Raw genomic sequence first — 25074 nt, forward strand, 5'->3', positions numbered from 1 at the left:
GGGGCGGGGGAGGGGGCAGTGCCCTGGCATCTTGGGTGGGAGCAGCGACCGCAGTGTTTCCCGGGAGACGGCTGCAGCAACGCGTGGCCACGGCAAGCTTGTTTCTTCAGGCCGCTGGCCGCCTCCTGTCTTGCTGCCCATCCATCTTTTAGGAAAGGACTTGTCACAACCTTGATCGCAGACACTCAGGCCTGCTGCGGGAGCCTGACCCTTCCTCCTGGCGCCGGGGCGAGAGGGTCAGCCTGACCTCGCAGGCCCCGACGGGAAGCTCAGCCTCTGCGCCCTGGGCCCCTTGGCTCTTCCTTCGGTGGCATTGCCATGAGGCTCTGCTCTTCTCTACCTGCCTGGTCACCTTGGCCGTGGCAGAAAGCATGGAGGGAGAGAGTGCTCACCGTGTCTCCCGGTCCCTTCCTCTCTCCACTTCCACCACACGTGGCTCCACTGAGGCAGCTGCAGAGCAGGGGGAGCCACACGGGCCCCTTTCCCTCTGCACCCCATGCACCCGCTCTGGTTCCCAGGGCACAACGGGGGGTCGGGGAGCTCCCCTCGCTGTGCAGGCTCCTGGTGATGGTGACACTGAGGTCACGGCTGCTCCTTCCCTTCCAAACCAGGTACTCCTTGTTCGCAGTCGTTAACCACCAGGGGACCCTGGAGAGCGGCCACTACACCAGCTTCATCCGGCAGCACAAGGACCAGTGGTTCAAGTGTGACGACGCCATCATCACCAAGGCCAGCATCGAGGACGTGCTGGACAGCGAGGGGTACGTTAGGTGCAGCCGGCGTCCGCGTGGGCATCCACACCCAAAGCCACGCCTGGTTTTAGTGCTACAAAGGGTGTGCACCTCTGGTGGCTGAAGCAAGGAGGCTTGTTGCAGACAGGCCCCAGCCTCTGGTCCTGTGCAGCGCCCTCAGGGGACGCCCTGACAGCGGCACGAGGGGTCTCCTGGTCTGCCAGAGCGGGCAGGGGGTCTCTGCAGCTCCTTGCTCCTGGCCCGATTCATTCCTTCCAGCATATCCTCATCCCCTTGAGCTTCGCTCAGTCCTTGGCCTTGAGCCCTCATTAGGGTCCTGGCCCCACTGAGCTGCTGGGCCGCGAGGGCGCTGTGGTTCCAGGCTGTGGGCAGCCCCCTGGGGAGTGCATGGGACAGCCCCGTGCAGTGGTCCTGCCTCCCCCTGGAGAGTGCATAGGACAGCCCCGTGCGGTGGTCCTGCCTTCGCAGCAGGAGTCTTGCCAGCAGTGCCACTGACCCGGGGCCTGAGTCCCGGACAGTGGGGCCCGGTTCAGGAGCTGTTTCCTGGCGAATAGGCGGGAGGGTGGGCTTAGGGGGCTTGGGCACTGCCACTTCCTAGCTAAGGACCCTCCTCCTTGGGGACTAAACCAAAACCCATCCAAACAAGAACTCAGTCTGCTGGTGACTGCGGTGCCAGGACCGGGTGGGAGGGCGGGTCTTGCCGGCCTCGTGCAGGGACCTGAGGGACCGTCAGCGTGCCCTGTCTTTGCCTCTGCAGGTACCTGCTGTTCTACCACAAGCAGTTCCTGGAGTACGAATAGCCTCCCCTCTGCTCGTCAGAGCGCAGGCCATGAAGTGGCGCCTCACAAAATGACCCCACCCAGCACCACGGCCCCCCCATTCCCACAGCTGCGCCCCGGGCGTCGGGGCCTGCAGCCCGGGCCAGGGTGTGGGTGTGGATGGACAGCGCATGGGGGGGACCTGGGAGCTGCACAGCAGGACAGCACGACAGAAAGGCGCGCCTGCCTGGGAGGGCAGAGGGGGTGTCACCGCTGTGTCTCCTGCTCCTCCAACAGGGTGTGGGGCACCCCACGCAGGGAGCAGCCTCGCCTCTGCTCAGTGCTGCTGTGTGTGCCGCCTCAGGAGGCGCTAGCCCCCTGGACAGTCATTCCAGGAGCATGACCTCGGGGCATGGAGAAGCCCGCGGCTGGGACTAGGACGGAGGGCCTGGCGGGGTCTGAATTTCCTGTTAAATGTGTGCAGAGAGCAGCCCCGACTGCCTGGGGCGCCAGGCCGGCCCTCCGTGCTCCCGGCCAGCCCCTCCTCCCCTCCCTCCCAGCTCTTCCCGCGTGACGGACTTCGTAACTGTGTGTTCGTGACTGGATGAATCGAGCTTATGCTGAAATTTAGAGTGTCATTCTCAAGAGTCTTGCTCTTGTGCTGTGTTGTTGCCCCCCCCCCCCCCCCCCAAGCCTGGGTGTCCTGGTGGCCCCTGGCAGGTGTGAGTCAGGCTACAGTAGTAACAGTCTCATCGTGTTCCTCTTGAGTCAGCGACACATTTTCCGATGGTTTCATTGTTTTCCTTCCTCGTGTTTTCTCCTTGGCTGCCTGTCCCACCGGCCGTCACAGCTCGGTGGCCCTGTTGGGTGAGGGGAGTGCTCACCTTGCTGAGGGCCTGCTTCACGGGGTCAGGGCTGGGTGGGAAGGGCAGCTGCCTGCCTTGTGGGCAGAGCGGTGCGCAGCCTGTCCTGTGCTGCATGCATCTGTCTGTCCAGACCCCACCTCAGAGCGTTTGGTCCCTTTCTGAGACCTTGCAGCCCCGAGTCGCGGGGGGGGGGGGGGGGGGGTTGCTTGGATTTGTTGCTGGAGCAGCCGGTGGGCGTGCCCGAGCTGCGCTGTCCCTCCAGCTGCAGACTAGACTCTCCTGGAGACCAGGGGTAAGTGTGTGGCTCTGTGGCCACAGGTAACAGGTGAGCAGATGAGACTACTGTGTTCCCACAGAGCTGTATTGATGGGCACTGAAACTTGAATCCATATAATTCACATCATGAAGTTGTTTTCACTGTTTAAAAATGTGTCAGCTACTCTCAGTTGACAGGCCACACAGAAGCAGGCAGTGGGCCCGACTAGCTCGTTGGCTGGGTGAGTGGGCAGGGCAGGTGCTCCCGGAGTTGAGCAGTTATCCTCACTGTGGAAAATGCTGGAACATGCAAGCAGCTGCCCTGCAGAGCCGTCCTACGTGGCGAAATCCCGAGAGGTGTTCTCTTTCCGTTATTTTCCACCTCGACCCACGCCTGTCCCCTGGCAGCCCCCACACTGTTGTGTGTCCATGAGTTTTGTTCTCTCCCTTTTCCTCACTCCCCCCCTTCCAGTGCCCTGCCCCCATCGCTGTCAGCCTGCTTTCTGTCCATGAGTCTGTCTCTGTGCTTGTTTGCTCATTCGATTTCAGAGTGCGATGATGTGGTACTGGTCTCTCTCTGACTGGCTTATTTCACTTAGCATGATACTCTCCAGGTGCCTCCATGCTGTCTCAAAGGGTAAAATTTTCTTCCTTTTAATGATCAAGTAGTTTCCTTTGTGTGAATGTTCCGCCGCTGTTTACCCCTCGTCTGCTGAGGGCACTTGGGCTGCTTCCTCATCTTGGCTGCAGTGAACATAGGGGCCTCGCGATGGTTTTAGAAGCACTTGCTCAGCTCGCTCTCAGTTATGTTTCTGCATTAATGGGGCGCCGGCTGTAAAGCATGCTTTAAAATAGCAAGTGTTTTCAGGAAGTAGTGGGGGCAGACCTTCAGGAGTGGCTGCCTGTGTCGAAGGTGTGTGCCTGCCGGGGGAGAGGCGTCCTCCATGATGAGCGCAGCTGGGCGGCGAGCGGGCTGCGCTGGCGCAGGGTGCTGAGGCCTGAGGTCTCCCTGCCTCTGCTGCTGGGGCCTCCTCGCTGGCTGCAAGCTATCAAGCAGGGTGGGGAGTTTCTGGAAGATTATGTGATCTGGCCGGCCTGCTCCCCAACCTGTGCTCCCCTCCCCTCCCGCTGTCACTGGTGCTCAGAGGCTCAGCCACCCTGAGGACACGGGACAGGGAGAGCAGTGGGCCCACGCGTGTCTTTTGTGGACATTATTTGAAGCGTGTGTCTCCAAGTAAGTTCTCTCTCCCCTTCGCCTTGGGGCTCTGAGCACTTACCCGGCCCTGCCCGCAAGGGCTCCCCTCCTCCTGCCTCCCAGGGGTCTGTGGTAGCGACGAAATGTTACATGAAATGTCCTTGTAAAAGAAGCTCCCAGTCCAGCTATTAAATTCAGGAAAACGGTTTTTGTTTCCTAACAACCACTACTACGTAGGTTCCTGTCGTCACCAAGTGTGTCTGACCACCATGGAGTCAGGTGGCCCCTCCACGCCCATCAGTGCATTTAACAACCTGAACTGAGACGCGGCTGCCCCTGTGCGCTTCTCGGGCACAGCGGGCTTTCCCTCTTTAGGGTGCGGAGAGGCTCCCAGCAGTGGGGGTGCTGGGCCGCCGGTCAGGCCAGCTAGGGGCAGCCTGTGGCCCAGGAGCTTTTGTGGTTTGGCTTGGTGTGTGCGCTTTCACTGTGTAAGATTGCCGGCTGGGGTTTTGTGCGTGTGTTTGTGTTTGCTTGTTTTTTAATAATTGAAGTGATTGGGGCCTGCTATAAACAAAACACACATTGTAAGAAAAAGATCCCAGTGATCGTGCCGTGGGTTTGTGCCAAGATGTCTGCGCCTCTTTCACCTGCTGTGTGAGGACTGCGTGGCCCTTCCCTCCCTTCATGCTTGTAGTCATTCTATGTCATAATAAAGCAACATTTTATTCCGAACATTGGCTGGCTCTCCCCTTCCTCACACCAGCAGCCAAGGAGGGGCTGGGATGAGAGTCCCAGGGTGCGGGCCGCCTGGGAGCCTCCGTGCTCTGGTGTGGGCGCCCGCGCAGCCTGCGCCACCTCATTCTCTTGTCTGGCCTGTCATCCTCACGGGGGCAGGATGTGACGTGCCCGGACGCCAGACGTGGCCTTTGCTGTGCATGAGTCACCTGAGGGCTCCTTTGGCTGACGCCGTGTGGAGGCCGAGGCCGAGCCCTGACTGGGGTGGGAAAGCTCTCGGGTGGTGGAAGGGCAGGTGTAAGTCAGTGGAGAGAAGACTTGGTGGCTCTGCTGTCAGCTCTGCTGTGGCCACAGGCAGCTGGCAGCTGGCCCCTCCCCGGCACCTGCTCCCGGCCCAGCACCTCGGCTGCTGTGCACCTGTCGGGCCCGAGCCTTTCTGTGGTGCTCTTTCCTGGGTGCCTTCGCTGCAAGTTCCTCTACTTCCCTCCCTGGGCATCCTGCCGAGCCCTCCTGTCCCCATGGGCAGCCGTCGCTTCCTCTCACACAGAGCAGGTGTCTCCGGGGAGCTCCCCTCTCGGGCTCCCCCTTGAGGCAGCAGAGCGCCCCTCCAGGCAGGAGGAAGAAGAGCGTGTGGTGAGGTTCCTCAGCGTAAAGCTGAGCAGTCCCAGCCCCACTCCAGCCCGAGCCTGGGGCCCGTCTGTGTTTTGGCCGTGGGGAGCCGGCATCATGGATTGGCTTCTGGTTAAAAGCACACACATCGGCCCAGAGGAGACGACAGAGCCTCAGCCATACCCTTCACCCGACAGGCTTGTGAGCGCAGCTGCCTCCCGCGTTTCCTGGTGGAATGTCGCAGCAACGGGCAGAAGTGCGGACAGGCAGGGCAGGCGAATTCACCTGTGGGATATTCAGGAAGAGAGTCTGCCACCTCCGGATGGAAGGGGGCCGTGTGGTCCACCTGCCACCAGGCAGCCAGCTGGCCCACTCGGGCGTGCTGTCTGGGAGTCGGTGCCGCCAGGCAGCGCTCAGCAATCAGCCTGGCGAGCCTGGGTCAGGGCAGATCTGTGGCATTGACCTTATTCTAGCTTCCTCGTCAGTCTTTTTTTAAAAAAATACATTTTTATTGATTTTTGAGAGAGAGGAAGGGAGAAGGATAGAATCATTGATGAGAGGAACACTTCGATCGATGGCTGGCCCCCTTCTGGGGATCAAGCCTGCAACCGGCAACCCGGGCACGTGTCCCGACTGGGAATTGAACCTCTTGGTTCATGGGTCAATGCTCAACCACCAAGCCACCTCTGTCTTTTTTTTTTTTTATATATATATATATTTTATTGATTTTTTACAGAGAGGAAAGGAGAGAGAAAGAGAGTTAGAAACATCGATGAGAGAGAAACATCCATCAGCTGCCTCCTGCACATCTCCTACTGGGGATGTGCCTGCAACCCAGGTACATGCCCTTGACCGGAATCGAACCCAGGACCCCTCAGTCCGCAGGCCGACGCTCCATCCACTGAGCCAAACCGGTTTTGGCCACCTCTGTCTTGATGGCCACTTCTTCACGAGTCTGCCAAGCAGCATGGGGGCCGGGAAGGACACAACCTGCGCCCCGAGGCGTGCCTCTGTGCCCCTGGTTGTGAAGGGCACCATGGGATGAGTTCTGGGCTCTGGGATGCAGGTGCCTGCACTGGCTGCCCGTTTTGAGAGCTGTGTCCCCATCCAGATCTGGTCACTGACCTTTAAACCCTCTTCTAAGTCCTTGACAGTCCATCCAGGCTGTTGGTGACTTCCCATAAGCCCGTGTAGATCAGCACTGTGGCCTCTCTCCAAAGCGGGTAACCCATTTCCTGCTCCCAAGTTCCACTCCCAGGGTTTCCTCCATCGCGTCCGGCAGGGTCCCCTCGGTTCCCTGGTCACGGGGGCCATGCACAGGTCTCTGGTAACGAAGCCTGACCCGCCTGCTCAGGTCACAGCACTTCTGGACATGCCTTTCCCACTCTGGCCGCTGTACCCACCCCACCTCAAGGCCAAGCAAGGCAGATGACACTCGGTTTACAATGGGATGCTCAGGCTTCTGGTCAACTGTTGTCCTATGAATGGTGTGTAGTCTCCACGAAGTCCAAGAACAGCAAACAAGGTGTTTCTGAAAAGAGTAACTGTCTGTAGAGGAGGCTGCAGATTTGGTCTGCTCTGCCCGGAACCCTGGAGGTCTGTGCTGTTTTCCCGTGGGGCCTCCTGTTGCCTCAGCCTTGGAGCACCGTGGTCTCCCTGGACCATGAGGTCTGAGTGGTGGTGCAGCCTGAACTTACTGCTCGGTCCCACTGGGAACCAAGCCGTGTGGTGCCCCTGTTGGTGGGTCAAATTGGCACTTGGTGGGGTGTGCTGCCTCCAGTCCAGCAAGGCCTGCCAAGCGTTGGGCCTCTGTGTTGTAGGTGTTGCAAGGTGCAGCAACTCCCACTTTGAAGGGCATATCTTTTTTTTTTTTTTAATTTATTGATTTTTTTTAAGAGAGAGAGAGAGAGAGATTAATTTGTTGTTCCACTTAGTAATACGGTCATTGATTGATTCTTGTATGAGTCCTGACCAAGGATCAAACCCACAATTTGGGCCTATCAGGACAATGCTCTAACCAGCAGATCACATTTTTGCTGCAGTGGAAAAGCAGCATTTAGTGCTATTCCCATGCAAGCCAAACCATTATGTGAGGAATTCATTGCTTCCCCCATTTCCTGCTGCCAAATGCACTTAAAAGCATCTGTAGCTGTTACAACCCTGAAAAGGTATTCAGTGTTCTGAGCTGGATGAGCAGTCCTTCCACACTGACTCCCATGCCTTCCTTGTGCTGTCTTTTCTACTCACTGATGTCTCTGAATTCTGAACCATCACAAAATGGCTCAAAATAAGGAAAGGAAAACACTACCCTTCTGCAATGCAAATCTGACACTACTCAGCATTCAGCCAGACTTCACAAATTAGAGGTACAGTTCTCCCCAAGACTACTCTCACTTCAGACACAACACAAGTTTCAGGATTCCCAGACCACTCACACTTCTAGCCGACTGGCTATAAATCTTGGGGTTCCCACTGTCCACTTTGGCATGCTGATTCATTAGAATGATTCACACAACTCAGAAAAGTGCAATAGAATCACAGTTTTACTATAACAACAACAAAAAAAAACAGCGAAGATCCAGGCTCCAGTGGCAGTCACATGACTTTTCTCCGCCCCCCACCCCCCACTTCCATCTAATCTAATAGCTCTAGCTATGATGTGTGCAGACAGCCATTCTCACCCATGTGCCACAAGAGGCACATTGGTGTGGCACAAGAATTTCTAAAACACGCAATACTATTTAGTCAGGGACACTGACCTCTTTTCCCATAGACTGTCCAATAACAAATATTAACAGGTTTGACTTGTTTTGTTACCGGAGGCATCAGGCTTCTCTAAAATCCGAGAAGCTCTAAATTCTAAAACATACTTGACTTTCGATAAGGAATTCTGGCTAGTAACAGCTCTCCAAGGATTGGCATGGATGAGGGCAGGAGGGTACTGGAAGTAAGGGCTAGGTCCAAATAGGGATGTATGAGAAACAGATCAAGAAAGAAGGTCAATGGGGGGAGGCGGGGGGAGGAGGAGGAGACATATGTAATACTTTAAACAACAAAAAATTTAAATTTAAAAGAAAAAAGAAAGCAGGAAAGATGCTTTCTGAATGTTCAGAATGCAGGAGGCCAGAGACAAGAAAAGTCTCTTAGATACAGAGTCCAGTCACGGAGACAGATTATAAGAACTAGGAAAGGCCTGGGAGCCTCACACACTGGCTCGGGAGGTTTTCTGTGCCTCTGGTCCATCCGACTTGACTTTCAATGGGGAGGCCCCAGTGTATTTATGCCGAGTCTGCCAGGCTCGGTCCGCTCTCTGATCCTGGTGGCCTGCCAGTCCAGGCTGGTTTGTCATCCCACTCGCCATCTGCCCTGGAGCACGCTGCTGGGCTGGGTCTGGCAGGGACAGACGAAGGGTACAATAAAGCCCTCATCGATGTGCTTAGTCAATAGTCAGGAGCCTCGGTGTCTGGGTGTGGGACCTGCCTCTGACAGCCTCACTGAGTGCTGTTGAAGAGAGAATCGTTTCTCTCTTCACTGGTCGGAAGGGCCAGTCATGCTCCCTTCTCCCACTAAAGGAGAATCCCTTTCCTGCCTTTCCAGGTTCTAGAGCTGTATTTCTTGTATCTTGTCTCATAGAATCTCCTTTGTCTTCAAAGTCGGCAACATAGCATCTTAAATTCTTTCTATGTCCTCTGCTCCCATCAGCACATCATCTACTTCTTTCTATAGTAACCCCCCCCCCCCCTTATTAGTGAAATGGAATTTTTGGACTGGAACACGTGGTTCCCCTGGGAAGGCTGGATCCCGGGCTCTTAGTCCATGGGAATCAAAGAATGAAAACCAGGGATGGAAGGTGGTACAGCAAAGGTGGGAATTTATTGAAGAACAAGTACAGAATCCCACGTGGGCAGGGGGAAAGAGTCCCACTGAGTTCCCCGAAGGGCATATCTTTTAAAGAAAAATGTTCTTAGTCATTTTTAGAGAGAGAGGAAGGGAGAGGGATAGAGAAACATCGATGAGAGGAAGGAGCATCATCAGTTGGCTGCTCCTACAACCGGGCATGTGCCCTCTGAGGATTGAACCTGTGGGTCTTGGTTCCTGTGCCTGTGCTCAGTGCTGAGCCACGCCAGCCTGAGAGGATATCTTCATACACTTCAAACCACTGGAACATCATTGAGTGGGGAGCCCAGAGTTTGGGGAGTTTATTTCTCATGCTTTGGTTCACTTGTCTTGTTAAAGCATTTATAGAATTTGCTACTTATAGAATTAATTTTTGCTACTTATAAATGTTAAAGCATTTATAGAATTTGCTACTCATCAGCTCCAATCAGCAAAAAGTCATCAATATTGTGAACCTGAGTAATGTATAATAATATAAAAGACAAACATGCAAATTGACCATACCTTTGCTATGCCTTAAGCCACACCCACCCACCAGTCAGAGCGATAGCGGCCAGCAGCCACGGAGCTGGAGCAAGCAGGAGGCTTGGTTGCCCCAGTGATGGAGGAAGCCAAGCTTCCCGCCTGCTGCGGCCGGCTCTGAGCTCCACTCAAGGCAACAAAGTTTCAATTATAGAAGATAAATAAACCCCAGATACCTGCTTTCAGCTGGCCGACCACAGAGCTGGAGCGAGCTGGAGGCTTGGGTTGCCCCTGGCGATGGAGGAAGCCAAGCTTCCCTCCTGCCCACCCTGGCCGGCTCTGAGCTCCTCTCAAGGCTACAAAGTTTCAATTATAGAAGGTAAATAAGTCCCAGAATAAAAAAAAAGAAAAAACGGAGAGGCTGGGAGCTTCCATTGCTGGCGGGCTTGGCCAGCCTGAAAACGACCCTCAGCCCTTCACCCAGACTGGCCAGGCACCCCAGCGGGGACCCCCACTCTGATCCGGGACACCCTTCAGGGCAAACCAGCCGGCCCCCACCCATGCACCAGGCTTCTATCCTATATAATAAAATGGTAATATGCAAATTGACCCTAACAGCAGAATGACTGGGAATGACTGGTCGCTATGACACACACTGACCGCCAGGGGGGCAGATGCTCAATGCAGGAGCTGTCCCCTGGTGGTCAGTGCGATCCCACAGGGGGAGCTCTGCTCAGCCACAAGCCAAGCTGATGGCGGGAGCCTCTCCTGCCTCCTCAGCAGCACTAAGGATGTCCGACTGCAGCTTAGGCCTGCTCCGTGCTGGTAAGTGGACATCCCCCAAGTGCTGCCGGGCTGCCAGAGGATGTCTGACTGCCAGCTTGGGCCCGATCCCCCGGGGAGCGGGCCTAAGCCAGCAGGTGGACATCCCCTGAGGGGTCCCAGACTGCAGGAGGGCATAGGCCGGGCTGAGGGACCACCCCCTGAGTGCACAAACTTTTGTGCACCAGGCTTCTAGTCTATAATAATAAAAGCGTAATATGCTAATTAGACTGGACAGCGAACAACCTTCCTGACGAAGCTGCAGGGGCCGAGGCAGAGGTGGATAGGGCAATCAGGCAGGCAGGTGAGTGCTTAGGGGCAATCAGGCAGGCAGGTGAGTAGTTAGGGGTGATCAGGCAGGGAGGTGAGTGGTTAGGGGCGATCAGGCAGGTAGGCAGGCCAGTGGTTTGGAGCCAGTGGTCCCATATGCAAGAGGGATGTCTGACTGCTGGTTTTGGGCCTAAACGCAGTCTGATATCCCCCAAGGGGTCCCGGGCTGAGGGAACGCCCCACCCCCATGCCTCTAGTATTTTATGAAATAGCAAGATGGTTAATATTTCTCTAGATTGTATGATAGCAGCGTTAATACAGCCCTGAGACTAGAGGCTGTACCATGAAGGCACAATGTTGGCCCTCCCGGGGGAAGACGAGCTGCCTGCGGTCCTTACAGACGGGTGAGAGCAGGGCAGCAGCCAGGTGGGCGGGTGCATCCTCAGTGCTACGCCTGGTGACTGGCTCCAGGAAAGACCCAGCATCTGGGAGGGCACCCGAGTGGGTTTATAGTTAGTACAAGCATAGCTTTACTTCTCTCGGTTTCACAGATGTTGCTGTTTCTTTCCTTTTTTTTTTTTTTTTTACAAGTTGAAGGCCAGCAAATAAAAGGATTACAGTAGGTCCTTGGGTTTCGTCGGAGATGGGTTCCTACGGCACAACGTACCGCGATTTTCGCTGTAAGTTGTAACCCACCTACATAAGCTCACATGGAGCACAGACACAGCAGTAATGAAGGGAAACAATAGAAAATATTTAAAAGAAAGATAATTCCTGACCTTTACTTGTGGTACATAAATAATAAAAAACATAAAGCACATATGTACATACGTTGAAATGACGGAACTTTTTTTTTTTATAAATAAATGGGAGATGGTGACGTAACTATGAAACGACGTGCGTAGAGTCCGACATAACCCGAGGACTGTCTGTACAGCTGACTTTATTGCGATAATTGCTTTTTAGCAGTGATCTGGAACGAATCCACAGTCTCCTAGGTGTGTCACAGTCTGTAGTCATTTTCTAAGACCCATCAGACTTTTGCATGGACAAACAGGTGGGTTACCTGGGAGTGTGAGAGGTGTCACTGCTGCTTTGAAGTCGTTGGTGGGAGCGTTAATCTTTGAAATCGCGCGCCCTCCGGGAATACAGGACTGCTGCTAGTTTATTATCTTTGTCGGGAGGTAAGGCCAGACACTTGCACATATTCTTCCAACCTTAGCCTCCTCCGGTGGGTCAGAGTGGGTGTGGGGATCCTGCTGGTTGTCGAGCATGCCCATGCACACTCAATGGGAGAAAGAGCCACGGGATGGATCCACTACTTGTCAGTTTTTAAAACCAAGTTGCACATACAATGTCCACTGTCTCCCGGCGGCATGGAGAGTGCAGTGGTGAGCCCCTGTGTGTTTCCTAGGGTACGTGTAGTTTTCCCTTTCACTGGTCTGAGGAGAAAGTGTCCAAATGAAGGCGGAAGGAAAAACAAGGTGTTTGGCTCAGCCAGTTTGGGAACTCCCTGATGGGCTGGAAGCCGAGGCCCGCTGGGCGGTTTCATGCCCAGAGGAGAGCTGCAGGGAGCCTGGAAGGCCTGAGCCGACCGCTGGTCTGATAAGGGCCTCGGGGTTGTGTTACAGGTTTCCCCCAGGGACTCTGATGCTCAGCAGCTGGTAAGAAGCGCCAGCCCCACCAGCCCGCCTGGCCAGTGCGGCTCTCGGTCGGTGGGAGTGTCGCCTGTAGGTTGTCTTCCTGGTCCAGCATGGTAGTGGTGTAGTCAGGTGCGTGGGGGAGGCAACCAGTGGGTGTTTCTCTCTTTCCCTTCCACTCTCTAAAATGAATAAGCATATTTAAAAAATAAAATAGAAATGAAACACCAGCCAAATGGCCTGAGGAAAATTTGAGAGCCAAGAAAACAGCTAGAGAAAATCTAACCCTTCCCAAACTCCTTTGTCCCAAAACTAATTTTGAGAAGCTCCTAAAGCCATATCTAATGCAGTGAGACTTTAAAGAAACTGGGGAGAGGAAGGCACTTGGGTAGGAAAGGGCCTCATAGAAAGCAGCATGTGAAGTGCACGTGGCCTGCGTGACCAGTGACCGGAGTGCCTCCAGCCCCAGGGAGAGAGGGGAGCAGCCCCGGGAGATGGAGGAGTGACCTTGGGGAGATGGAGGGATGGCTCTGGTGAGATGGAGTAGCGGCCTCAGGAGCTGGAGGAGTGGCCTTGGGGAGATGGAGGAGCAGCCCCAGGAGTGGAGGAGTGGCCTTGGGGAGATGGAGGAGCGGCCTCAGGAGATGGAGGAGTGGCCTTGGGGAGATGGAGGAGCAGCCCCAGGAGTGGAGGAGCGGCCTCAGGAGATGGAGGAGTGGCCTTGGGGAGATGGAGGAGCGGCCTCAGGAGATGGAGGAGCAGCCCCAGGAGTGGAGGAGTGGCCTTGGGGAGATGGAGGAGCAGCCCCAGGAGTGGAGGAGTGGCCTTGGGGAGATGGAGGAGCAGCCCCAGGAGTGGAGGAGTGGCCTTGGGGAGATGGAGTAGCGGCCTCAGGAGCTGGAGGAGTGGCCTTGGGGAGATGGAGGAGCAGCCCCAGGAGTGGAGGAGTGGCCTTGGGGAGATGGAGGAGCAGCCCCAGGAGTGGAGGAGTGGCCTTGGGGAGATGGAGGAGCAGCCCCAGGAGTGGAGGAGTGGCCTTGGGGAGATGGAGGAGCAGCCCCAGGAGTGGAGGAGTGGCCTTGGGGAGATGGAGGAGCAGCTGCAGGAGATGGAGGGGCACCCCTGGGGAGATGGAGGAGCAGCCTCAGGAGATGGAGAGGCCAGGGAGTGGGGAGCAGTCCTGGTGGAGGGAGCAGCAGAGGCGGAGGCTAGGGGCAGGAGCGGGAATGAAAGGACTTCCCAAGGCTCGTTGTGTTTGTCAAGGTCTCTCAGCTGCCCGCTAGAAAGCAGCAAGCCCCCTCCTTCCCTGGAAATAAAAAGCTGGATCATCGATGCAACTACGTTTTCTCTGGGACCCATCCATGCACTGAAGCTGCAGGACAGCCAGTGACCCTGGGGTCTGAGGATGGGTGCGCAGGAAGAGCAGAGCTGAGAGCTACGGGCAGGGGAGGGGACACCACCTGCAGGCTCCTCTCCACAGACTCCACTGGACCCTCATAAAAATACCAGCACAGAGGGGAGACCCAGGGAGCCTCCCTCGGGGGTGAGGCTCCGGCAGGGGGAGGCCCGTGACAGGACGTGCAGCCCCCTCAGACTTTCCCTCCCAAACTGAAGCTGCAAGCTGCTGGGGAAAGGGCAGCAAGCCCTGTTGCCTGCAGCTGGGGCAGGAGACTGGTCTGGCTGAGGCGGGAGCAGCTCCTGTGTGTGTGTGTGTGGGGGGGGGGGGGGCTGCACAAGCCTCCCCCACCAGGAGCACAGGTACTGCCTGAGGTGAAGCAGGTGACACTCCCACCCAGGGCGCAAGCCCCAGGTTGTAGCCACTACCACCAAGGACGGAGAAAGACCCTTTCGAGGGGAGGCCCGCAGAGGAGGCGCAGGGCCGGGCGGAGCAGGAATACTGGGAACCCGGACCCCAGCTAAGAACATGGCGCACTGGAGGCATTCAAACCCTGAGCTGGTCAGCTGAGTTCGTGACTCTGTTGGTCCCACCCCGCACACAGCCCAGCGGGAACACAGGTGTGCGCACCTCCAGGCATAAATGCTTCCTATCCAGGTCTGACATTTCAGGACACAAAAGAGCAAGTAACCACCCGCTGTGAAGAGACCAACCGACGCCCCAGCTGCTGAACTGGGCAGGAATTTCAAACCACGATCAGAATGTTGGAGGCCGACCCAGGGACACGGGGCCCTGCGGGGACGGGGGAGCCTCGGGCCGGGGACGCGGGGCCCTGCGGGGACGGGGGAGCCTCGGGCCCGGGGACGCGGGGCGCTGCGGGAACGGGGGAGCCTCGGGCCGGGGACGCGGGGCGCTGCGGGGACGGGGGAGCCTCGGGCCGGGGACGCGGGGCCCTGCGGGGACGGGGGAGCCTCGGGCCCGGGGACGCGGGGCCCTGCGGGAACGGGGGAGCCTCGGGCCGGGGACGCGGGGCGCTGCGGGGACGGGGGAGCCTCGGGCCGGGGACGCGGGGCGCTGCGGGGACGGGGGAGCCTCGGGCCGGGGACGCGGGGCCCTGCGGGAAAGGGGGAGCCTCGGGCCGGGGACGCGGGGCCCTGCGGGGACGGGGGGGGGGCGGGGGGGCCTCGGCGGAGATGAGTGTTGAGGAGGCAGCTGGTGGGGTGCTCGGAGGACAGTGGTAAGAGGGGGACCTCTGACGGCCACGGGGTGCTCAGCACCGCTGAGGAAGGACGCTGGAACAGGCCACAGGACTTCCCCAAACTGCAAACAGAAACCGGGAGACCCAGCACGCAAAGGCCCGGGCCAGGGCACAGTGAACGCCGGCCGGTTGCAGAGAGAATGAGGCCGAGGCAGCGCGATGCCGAGGAGCTGGAGGAAGACCTGCTGACAGGGACGGACACTGGGAAGGCTTTGTTGCTGAAAAGCCCCTGGAATCCCCCTCCAGATCTTTCTTGAAGATTCGGAAAGAATTAAATGAGGGCCATGGGGACACAGAAGGCCCCGCACCTCGACCTTTGTCAGCACCAGGGCTGCAGTAGTCTCTTTCCAGCTTGGCGACAGCACTGGGCTCAGCAGTGCCCTGAGCCGGCCAGAAAGGACTCGCCCACCGCCCTGTGGAGGGCGGCTGTTTCGCCCGCCCAGTGAGGGGCGCGGGGGCCCTGGTCCTGGCCGTGGCTATCTTCCCCGCTGGGGGTATGACTGGATCCTTTTCCGTTAAACTCGTTGTCAGCTGCTTTGGCAGGCACAGTTCAATGCTTATTGTCAACCTATTGGCTACCATTGGTGGCTGCCTTACGGGACTCTGCAGATTAGCAGAGGCAGTTGCAGTGTAGATCCTGGGCCGGTTGGTCACGGGCCTCTTGCAGACTCTGCACAGGTTTTGTGCCCGTGGACATTGGAGAGAGCTCCTCCTGCCCCGGGGAGCCGTTGGCACTCTGAGCTGGCTGGGCATCGTCGGTGCGCAGTGAAGATGTTGGCCCGTGCGGTTGGGCTTCCCCATCCTTCCATCCTTCCTGCAAATCACAGCCCTGCCATTTTGCCCAGAAAGTCCTGGATTCTTGCTGATTAACAGAAAGGAAGAGGACGGTGCTAGGAAGGCCCTCCGGCGGTCGTGGGGCACCCAGGACGTGAATCGGGAGATGAAAGATGAGAGTGTTGGGATGTCACAAGGAAGGCAGGCCACTGCGCAGCTCTGTGACCCCCGAGCTGCCGTGGCCCCTCAGCGTTCCATCACCTCCAGCTCCCCCCGCAGCCCCCTGGGACCAGTGCTGTGCTCTGTTCCTCAGCAGGAATCTTCAAAGGTGCCGGTGTGGAGGAGCGTCTCCGCCAGCATTGGTGCGGCGTGGCTCCCCCTGTCTTCACTGCGCCGTCTCTGTTTCCGATGGAAGAGCCGGAAGGAGGACTCTACACCGGATGGGCCTTGGGGAACGGCTTCTTTTCCATCCTCGCGACTTTGTCCATGTATTAGGGCAGTGACGGCGAACCTTCTGAGCTCGGCGTGTCAGCATTTTGAAAAACCCTAACTTAACTCTGGTGCCGTGTCACATATAGAAATTTTTTGATATTTGCAACCATAGTAAAACAAAGATGTATATTTTTGATATTTATTTTATATATTTAAATGCCATGTAACAAAGAAAAATCAACCAAAAAAATGAGTTCGTGTGTCACCTCTGACACGCGTGTCATAGGTTCGCCATCACTGTACAGTGGGGCCTTGACTTACGAGTGTCCCGACTAACGAGTTTTTTGAGATACGAGCCGTCTCTCGGCCGATTTTTTGCTTTGAGTTGCGAGCTAAAATTCGGGTTACGAGCAGCTTCAGATACCCCACCGCTAGTTGGCGCAGCGAACGTCACAGTGAACGTCACAACATCAGCCCAGCATCACGTGTCTCACTCGTTCACTTTTTGATTTGACAGACGAGTAATTTGAGTTACGAGCTCCGTCACGGAACGAATTAAACTCGTAAGTCAAGGCCCCGCTGTATTAGAGGGTGATGTAGCTGGACAAGCTTCACTGGCGTTGGGCTGTGCTGGTGCTCGCGGCCTGCTTTGAAATGGGCCCAGGCCCAGTCCCTGGTGTATTGTGGCCGAACGCTTCAGCCAGGGGCCCGCGCGGCTGCCTGGCCGTGGCAGCTGCTCCCACTGGCCCTCCAGCTTCTTGGTTGGGTTGCTCCTCCCAGCAGCTGCACTCTCTCCCTGACCCTACGTGTTTATTGTCTTCACTGGCTTCCTTGTGATCTTCTTGGTCTTTGCCTTCTTGAAAGCTCCTGAGACCCGCGGCAGGACTTCTGAGGACAGTGCACGAGCCTTTGCAGGGCCAGCACACACGGCTAACAGAGCTGAGAGAGGCACCTTTGAAATGAACAGCAGGCAGCCTGGTGAGGAGACCACCACCAACAGCTCGGCCATGCTTCCTTCCCACCTCCCTCCCAGCATGCAAAGTCGCCTCTCCTGAATGGGGAGGGACCTCACAGGTTGTAACCCAGGACTGTTTCTGAATGCTGCTACTTGATGCTTTTCTCATCCTCGCACCCCATGAGCCTCCGAGGACCCCATGAGCCTCCGAGGACCCCATGAGACTCAGAGGACCCAGTGCTGGGGTTAGTTGTATCTTCGGTGGCTTTTTAAACATTTCATTTCTTGGACATTCTCTTCTGTTTAGAAGAGACCAAGTGAACCTACCTTCATTTCAGGAGGAATTGCCTACTTGGCATTTGCCAGCTTTGCCAGCTCTTCCTCCTTTAAGTTCTAACATTGCTTCATGAGTCCCTCAACCCAGACTCACCAGGAAGCAGATAGACATGAGAGTGTGGAGGGCAGAGAGGAATTACATAAGAGCAACTTCCTCGCTTCCATCCAGCTCTGCAGAGCAAATTAATTGGAATTTTATTCCTCTTCTGATTTTATTGCATATTTATTTTTTAAGTGTAATTTTTACCAAATAATGAGAACATAAGGACGTTGAGGTTAGAGGGAGGTGCTTAAAGAATTTATGGAGTGGAAGATTTGATACTGGAGAGATTTCTAGTTTAACAAGGGCAGATTTGCACAGAATGTAATGCGTTATTGGAAGGTATGTGATGTGTGTGAGGCTTGGAGATTGCCTCCTAACATTCTGGCCTTCAGATGAAATCCTCAAGTTACGTTTCTCAGGAAACTCACGGGCCTGTGAAAGAAACTACCGGTTTCCTTTGGAACGTTTTCTTTAAGATCATATGCAGTGTCACTTGAGACCTAGGTTATTGCTCAGGTGGGCATGTAGTTAACGGTGGTGGATGGGTTCTGATTTGGGATGTCGTCCAGAGAGGGGAAGGTTGTTTGTAGAAATCAAGCGTCTCGGAAAACCAAGATGGCGACATAGGTTAACGCCGGAGATTGCTGCCTTGAACAACCAAAATACACCTAAAAGACGGAACGGACGTCATCCAGAACCACAGGAAGGCTGGCTGAGTGGAAATTCTACAACTAGGAGGAAAGAGAATATCATACCCAGGCTCAGAGGAGGCACAGTGCTGCAGTGAAATACTCAGGTACGGAGTGTGCGCGGAGCGGGCTGGCGGCGGAGAGCGCGGTTGGCGCTTTCAATCGGGAGGGAGTTTCAGACTCTGAGCTCCAGATCCAGGCAAGTCTCTAGGGACCCAGACTCAAACGGGAGAAGCGGGACTATCTGGCTTCAGTCGGAACTCGAAGGCAGCTTTCTCTCCGAGGTTTGCAGCGGTTGCTGGGACTCTGTGAGGCAGAACCCCTAGGGACGGAACTGAGAGCAGCCATAACTGCTCTCTCCGGCCCACCCTGTTGATCCCGTGCAACCCACCCGCCCGGCTCAAGCCCTGCGCAGAGCCATTTGCCAGATAGCCTCAGGCAAAGGCTAGATTAGCACCGCCCTAGAGGACAGAAGTTTTCCCACTGCAGACACAGCTGATTCTCACAGCCAGTTGGCCTGGAGGTCAAATCCCCCTAGTATTAACTACAACAATCAAGGCTTAACTACAGGAAGACTGCACACAAAGACCACTAGGAGGTGCACCAAAAAAGCATAAAAAATGCGGAGACAAAGAAACAGGACAAAACTGTCAATGGAGGATATTGAGTTCAGAACCACACTTTTAAGGTCTCTCAAGAACTGTCTAGAAGCCGCCGATAAAGTTATTGAGATCCTCAACAAATCTAATGAGACCCTCGATGTTATGATAAAGAACCAACTAGAAATTAAGCATACACGGACTGAAATAACGAATATTATACAGACTCCCAACAGCAGACCAGAGGACCGCAAGAATCAAGGCAAAGATTTGAAATGCGAAGAAGCAAAAAACACCCAACCGGAAAAGCAAAATGAAAAAAGAATCCGAAAATACGAAGATAGTGTAAGGAGCCTCTGGGACAGCTTCAAGCGAACCAACATCAGAATTATAGGGGTGCCAGAAGATGAGAGAGAGCAAGATATTGAAAACCTATTTGAAGAAATAATGACAGAAAACTTCCCCCACCTGGTGAAAGAAATAGACTTTCAAGTCCAGGAAGTGCAGAGAACCCCAAACAAAAGGAATCCAAAGAGTACCACACCAAGACACATCATAATTAAAATGCCAAGAGCAAAAGACAAAGAGAGACTCTTAAGAGCAGCAAGAGAAAGAAACTCAGTTACCTACAAGGGAACACCCATACGACTGTCAGCTGATTTCTCAACAGAAACTTTGCAGGCCAGAAGGGAATGGCAAGAAATATTCAAAGTGATGAATACCAAGAAGCTACAACCAAGATTACTTTATCCAGCAAAGCTATCATTCAGAACTGAAGGTCAGATAAAGAGCTTCACAGATAAGGAAAAGCTAAAGGAGTTCATCACCACCAAACCAGGATTATATGAAATGCTGAAAGGTATCCTTTAAGAAGAGGAAGAAGAAGAAAAAGGTAAAGATACTAATTATGAACAACAAACATGCATCTATCAACAAGTGAATCTAAGAATCAAGTGAATAAATAATCTGGTGATCATAATAGAATCAAGGACATAGAAAGGGAATGGACTGACTATTCTTGAGGGGGAAAGGGGTGTGGGGGATGCGGGAAGAGACTGGACAAAAATCGTGCACCTATGGATGAGGACAGTGGGTGGGGAGTGAGGGTGGATGGTGGGGCGGGAATTGGGAGAAGGGGAGTTATGGGGGGAAAAAAGAGGAACAAATGTAATAATCTGAACAATAAAGATTTAATTAAAAAAAAAAGAGAGAGAGAAATCAAGCGTCTCCCTCTTAGAGTGGACTCGCTTTTTAAGTGCTCCTGCCACAGAGCAACCTAAAGTATTGGTTCTTGGTAAAGGTTCGGTTTTCCTGCATTTTGTTCTTTAGGATATTTTAGATGTTTAGATTTTTTAAATTTTGTTTTAAGCCATCGCTTTAAAGGAGTTCGGAGGAGAGCGCTCACAGCTGACTTGGGATGTGTAACTGCAGCCTCGGGGGGCGCTCCTGAGGGCTGCTCCCTCTGCAGCCTGAAGCTGGCCCTGCTGGAGGGTCAGCTGCTGGTTTGTCTGTTTCCTGTCGTGTTCTCTGCCAGGTTCCCACGGCCCACCGCTGGGTGGGCGAGTCACCGCCGGCAGCGCACCGGAGGGGGCGTGTGCGCGCTGTCACCTTGCTCCGTGCGGTGGCTGATGGGAGCTTGTTTCCATGTGCCCCTTGGGTGGGATGTGGAAAAGCCCACCCCGTGTGTGTGGCAGCCGGTGCGATCTGCATCTGTGCTTCTTCCCGACACGGCGAGGACTCGCCTCCCCCTGGACGCAGACAGCGGGAGCCGGAGAGAAATCAGGGCAGCGAGAGGGGGCCCTGGGGAGGAGGCGTTCTTTGGGGGGGGGGGGGTAAGAAGCACCCTACGGCTTGGCAGTCTGGAAGGTTTCAGAGCTCGCTGAGATGGAGGTGTCCCTGGCACGCCCGCCAGCACAGCTCCGCTGCTCGTGCCGTGTGTTTGCTCGGGTAAACGCGGACGCCCTCTCTCCGGGCTCACATGCCCTCGACCTCCTTCCCTCCTGGTGCTCATACATTTGAGGCTTCAGCCTAGTCCTTGCCGATGACAATATTTAGTTCTCAGTTCTTACCATTCCCTTTGGTCACAGAGCCTTTGGCGAAAAGTCAGAGCTGCGGCCTGGGCTTTGCTGGGACGCGACCTCCTCCAGCCACACCTCGCCTCCCGCCTCCCGGCTCCTTGGGCACCGCGGGGGCAGTAATGGGCGTGGGCGGTTCCATTTCTCAGTGACCCGGCTGTGAATATCTCCAAATTATTAATGTTACTGTGGTTCTTTGTTTTGAAATAAAAATTCTGAATGTAAAAAAAAAAAAAAGATAATGGCCAATAAAAAATTTTAAAGCTTCACCTGAGGATATGTTTTTATTGATTTTTTTAAGAGACAGCGAGAAAGGGATAGAGAGAGAAAAATTGATGAGAGAGAGAAACATCGCTTGGTTGCCTCTCCTACTCCCCAACTAGGGATCAAACCCAAACCTAGGTATATGCCCTGGCTGGGAATTGAACCCTTCAGCCTTCTGGTGTACGGGACGACACCAACCAACGGAGCTACCCAGCTAGGGCCAGTGCTTTTTTTAAAAAATGGAAAACCTCAAACTACAATCCCCAAAATCTGAGAACCCAAAGCAGGATAAATCACAAAACAAATCTAACCAAGATGAACAAACAATAAACAAACAAACAAACACTCCTGGACACAGTGCACTCACGCTGCTAAAATGGTCAGGGGAAAAGCATGTTTTGAGGGCACAGGTTAGAGGAACAAAGAGGGGAACACAGCAGATGTCTTGTCAGAAACTATGCAAGCCAGAGAGGAGGGAGTGACGCCCTTAAAATGCGCAAAGAACGAAGACTGGCAGCCCCAAGTCGATGCCCAGAAACATTATTTTTCAAAAACAGAAGAGAAATAAAGGCTTTTTCAAATGAGCCCAAACTGAGAGTTCATTTCCTGCAGATCTGTTTGCACGATAAGAAATGTTAGAGACGTCCTTCAGACGGAAGGAATGCGAAGCCAGACAGAGACTCGGATCTACGCACAAAATGAGGATTTCCCGAAATGAGATAAATATAAAAGGCATTGTTTTCTTAGTTTCTATTGCTCTAAAGGGTATTGAATTTCTGAGCTAAACCAGTAGTGACAGGTTGTGACTTTAGGGAATGTGTGAGAGTGACGCATGACCACGTTAGCAGGAAGGTGGGGCTGGGAGTACGCGTACTGTGAAGTGATACGTCATTGTTTGAGGGGTCACTGTGCTAAAGTCAACTGTAGAAAATGGAGAGGCCTAAATAAAAGGTCTGTGTTCTGGAAAACAGAGTCGAGTGGCTGGGGGTGGGGGAAGTGTTGGTCAAAGGGCACAAACTCACAGTCATGAGATGAACACATTCCGGGGGCCCCGTGGACATCATGGCGAGTGGCGCTCACAATACTGTATTGTGTACTTGCGAGCTGCTGAGTGAATAGATCTTAAATGTCCTCACCACAGGAAGGAACGGTAATTATGTGACAGGACGGAGGTGGCAGCTGATGCTCTGGTGGAGATCATTTTGCAATTTATTTTTTAACATATTTTTATTGGTTTCAGAGAGGAAGGGAGAGGGAAAGAGAGAGAAACATCAATGATGAGAGAGAATCATTGATCGGCTGCCTCCTGCACACCCCCTACTGGGGCTGGAGCCCGAAACCTGGGCATGTGCCCTTGACTGGGCTCGAACCTGGAACCCTTCAGTCTGTAGGCCAGCGCTCTATCCACTGATCAAACCAGTCAGGGCCATTTTGCAGTTTATAAATATATCCAATCAACAGCTTAAACTTATACAATGTTATATGTCAACTATGTCTCAACAAAGCTGGGGATAAAAAAAGATCGGTGTTGTGCAGTAGGGCTGGGGGTGGGGGGAAGTCAATGGGGAAAAATGGAACATCTGCAGTACTTTCAAAAATTAAGATTTTTTTTTTAAGGGCACATGCTTTGTAGTTAAAAAAAAAAAAAAAAATCAGTGCTCTCCTGGCCAGTGAGGCTTCAGTTGGTTGGGGTTGCCCCATGCACTGAGGGGTTGCCAGTTCAGTTCTTGGCTGGGGTGTATGTGGGAGGCAGCTGATAGATGTTTTGCTCTCACTTCAATGTTTCTCTCTCTCCCTCTCCCTTCTTCTCTCTCTAAAAATCAATGAAAAAATCTTAAAAAAAAAAAAAAAAGATCAGTGTTGCAATGAAGTAGGGCAGGGTTGACAAGCTATGATCCACAGCCCACATCCAAAACTGTTTTCCTAAGCATTTTGTTGTTGTTGTTAATCCTCACCTGAGGATATTTTCCCATTGATTTCTAGAGAGAGTGGAAGGGAGGGGGAGAGAGAGAGAAGTATCGATGTGAGAGAGACACATCGATTGGTTGCCTCTGGCACACGCCCCAATCAGGGCCGGGAATCAGGCCTGCAACCGAGGTGCATGCCATTGACCGGAATGGAACCTGGGAGTCTTCATTCCTTGGGCCAACACTCTATCCACTGAGCCACCCTGGCCGGCGCTTCCTTAGCAGTTTAATTAGAGCAGGTCATCTGTGTGTTTTCTTGTCTGACGGCTTCTGCTCCACCACAGCCGATGGGACTAAGTGTGTGGTCACTGCAGCAGGGACTGTAAGACCCGCAAAGTCCAAGACGTTTCCTCTCTTGTCTTCGGAAAGCTTGCCGAGCTGGGGCCGCTGGGGCCGGGCCGGGGCTCAGCCTCACGGGCGGGCCTGGCGAGTCAGAACCAGAATGTATTTAGAGAGAGAACCAGCAGACACCCAGCTGGATAAAGGGCCGTGTCTACAGTTTCCGATAGTCTTTCCAGCAAGGGATGGGTCCTGTCTTTAAAAAACCAAAAATCGTAAACTTAAAGAGCGATTGAGAAACGGACAAAACCCCAGTATCTTTTGTCCTATGCGGACCAGATGGAGCAGTCAGCACCCTGACTGCCCGCAGCACCGGGACTCCCCTCGGCCGGTCCATGAGAGCGCTGGCGGCCACAGGAAGACCAGCCTTAGCCTGTGAACTGTGTCCCCCCAAATCCACATGCTGAAGTCCTAACCCAGAGCTCAGACCGTGGCCTTATTTGGAGACAGAGTCTTTACAGGGAGACCAGGTCAAAATGAGGTCACTGGGGTGGGCACCATCTAATAGGACTGGTGTCCTTATACAAAGAAATGCGTTGGACACAGACCGGCTGGGAGAAGCCGTGGGCCTAGGAGCGAGGCGTGGACAGGTCCCGCCCTCACCGCGTAGAGGGAGCCAGCCCTGCGGCTCCTGGATCGCAGGCTCCTCAGCTCCACAGAGGCAGGGAGACCGCGCTCTGAGCGCCCATGTGGTGCTGGCAGCCCCGGGAGCGCGCAGCCCGTGGGCCCTGCGGGTGCGCCTCCCCGTGTGCCATGTGAACCTGGGATGCGGAAGTGGCCAAGGCCGTTTTGGATGGCACAGGAAAAGTAGCTTTAATTTACATAATCAGGTATTTGTCTTACTGAGAAAATGCTTTTAAGAATAGTTATGCATTTTAAGGTTTCAATGCTACTAAAATACAGGCTTCAGTGCTAATAAAAATACAAAGTATAGGTAACACTAAAACTGTGAATTGCTTATTGCTACCAGAGTCCATGACATTTGGCATGAGGTTAAAGTAGATCTAGAAGAAAAGGTGTGATAGGGCAAGAAAAATATTAGGCAACTAACAGTGCAGGCTGGTGGCTTGATATGGCCAAAGGTGGGTGCAAATGAGAATACCCCGAACTCAACCTGCCTGCCCCTGCCTGCCCCCACACCCTGCCCCCCCACCCCATGTGCACACACATGCCCCTGTGCACACAACCCCCATGTGCACATACATACACACACCCCATGTGCACACATACGCCATGTGCACCCCCATGTGCACATACATACACACATGTGCACACACACCCCATGTGCACATACACACACACACCCCATGTGCACACACACCCCATGTGCATACACACCCCATGTGCACACATACGCCATGTGCACCCCCCATGTGCACATACATACACACACCCCATGTGCACACCCCCCCCATGTGCACACACACCCCATGTGCACACACACCCCCTGTGCACGCACGCACACTGATCTTGGTTCCCTTCCTGACAAGGCGCGATGGGGAATTGTTCGGGAAAACAGCTCTAAGCGGCCCAGCCTCGTCTTCCTGGGGGAGGCCACAGGGTGTACCCGCTGCTTCCCACCCAAGGCCGGCCAGTGCTCCCGGGCCTGGGGGACAGTCAGTGTGGATCCTGGGAAGCCGGGGCTGCGACCTCGCTGGGGTGGACTCTGGAGCCAGGGCAGGCAGC

General features: G+C 54.4%; 1 protein-coding gene and 1 pseudogene across 1 annotated transcript in view; both read left to right on the plus strand.

The window, feature by feature from the left end:
* USP22 (ubiquitin specific peptidase 22) overlaps positions 1–4558 on the plus strand; it is an 84181-nt gene extending 79623 nt beyond the window's left edge. The window contains exons 12-13 of the mRNA XM_059668328.1: positions 612–761; positions 1510–4558. Coding sequence (XP_059524311.1) covers positions 612–761; positions 1510–1552 — 193 coding nt within the window. The 3' untranslated portion in view covers positions 1553–4558. The remainder of the gene's footprint in view (positions 1–611; positions 762–1509) is intronic.
* Positions 4559–13180: 8622 nt separating this feature from the next.
* On the plus strand, positions 13181–16147 carry LOC132218500 (solute carrier family 2, facilitated glucose transporter member 3-like; annotated as a pseudogene).
* Positions 16148–25074: the final 8927 nt, after the last annotated feature.

Source organism: Myotis daubentonii, chromosome 16, assembly GCF_963259705.1.
Source record: "Myotis daubentonii chromosome 16, mMyoDau2.1, whole genome shotgun sequence".
NCBI lineage: Eukaryota > Metazoa > Chordata > Mammalia > Chiroptera > Vespertilionidae > Myotis > Myotis daubentonii.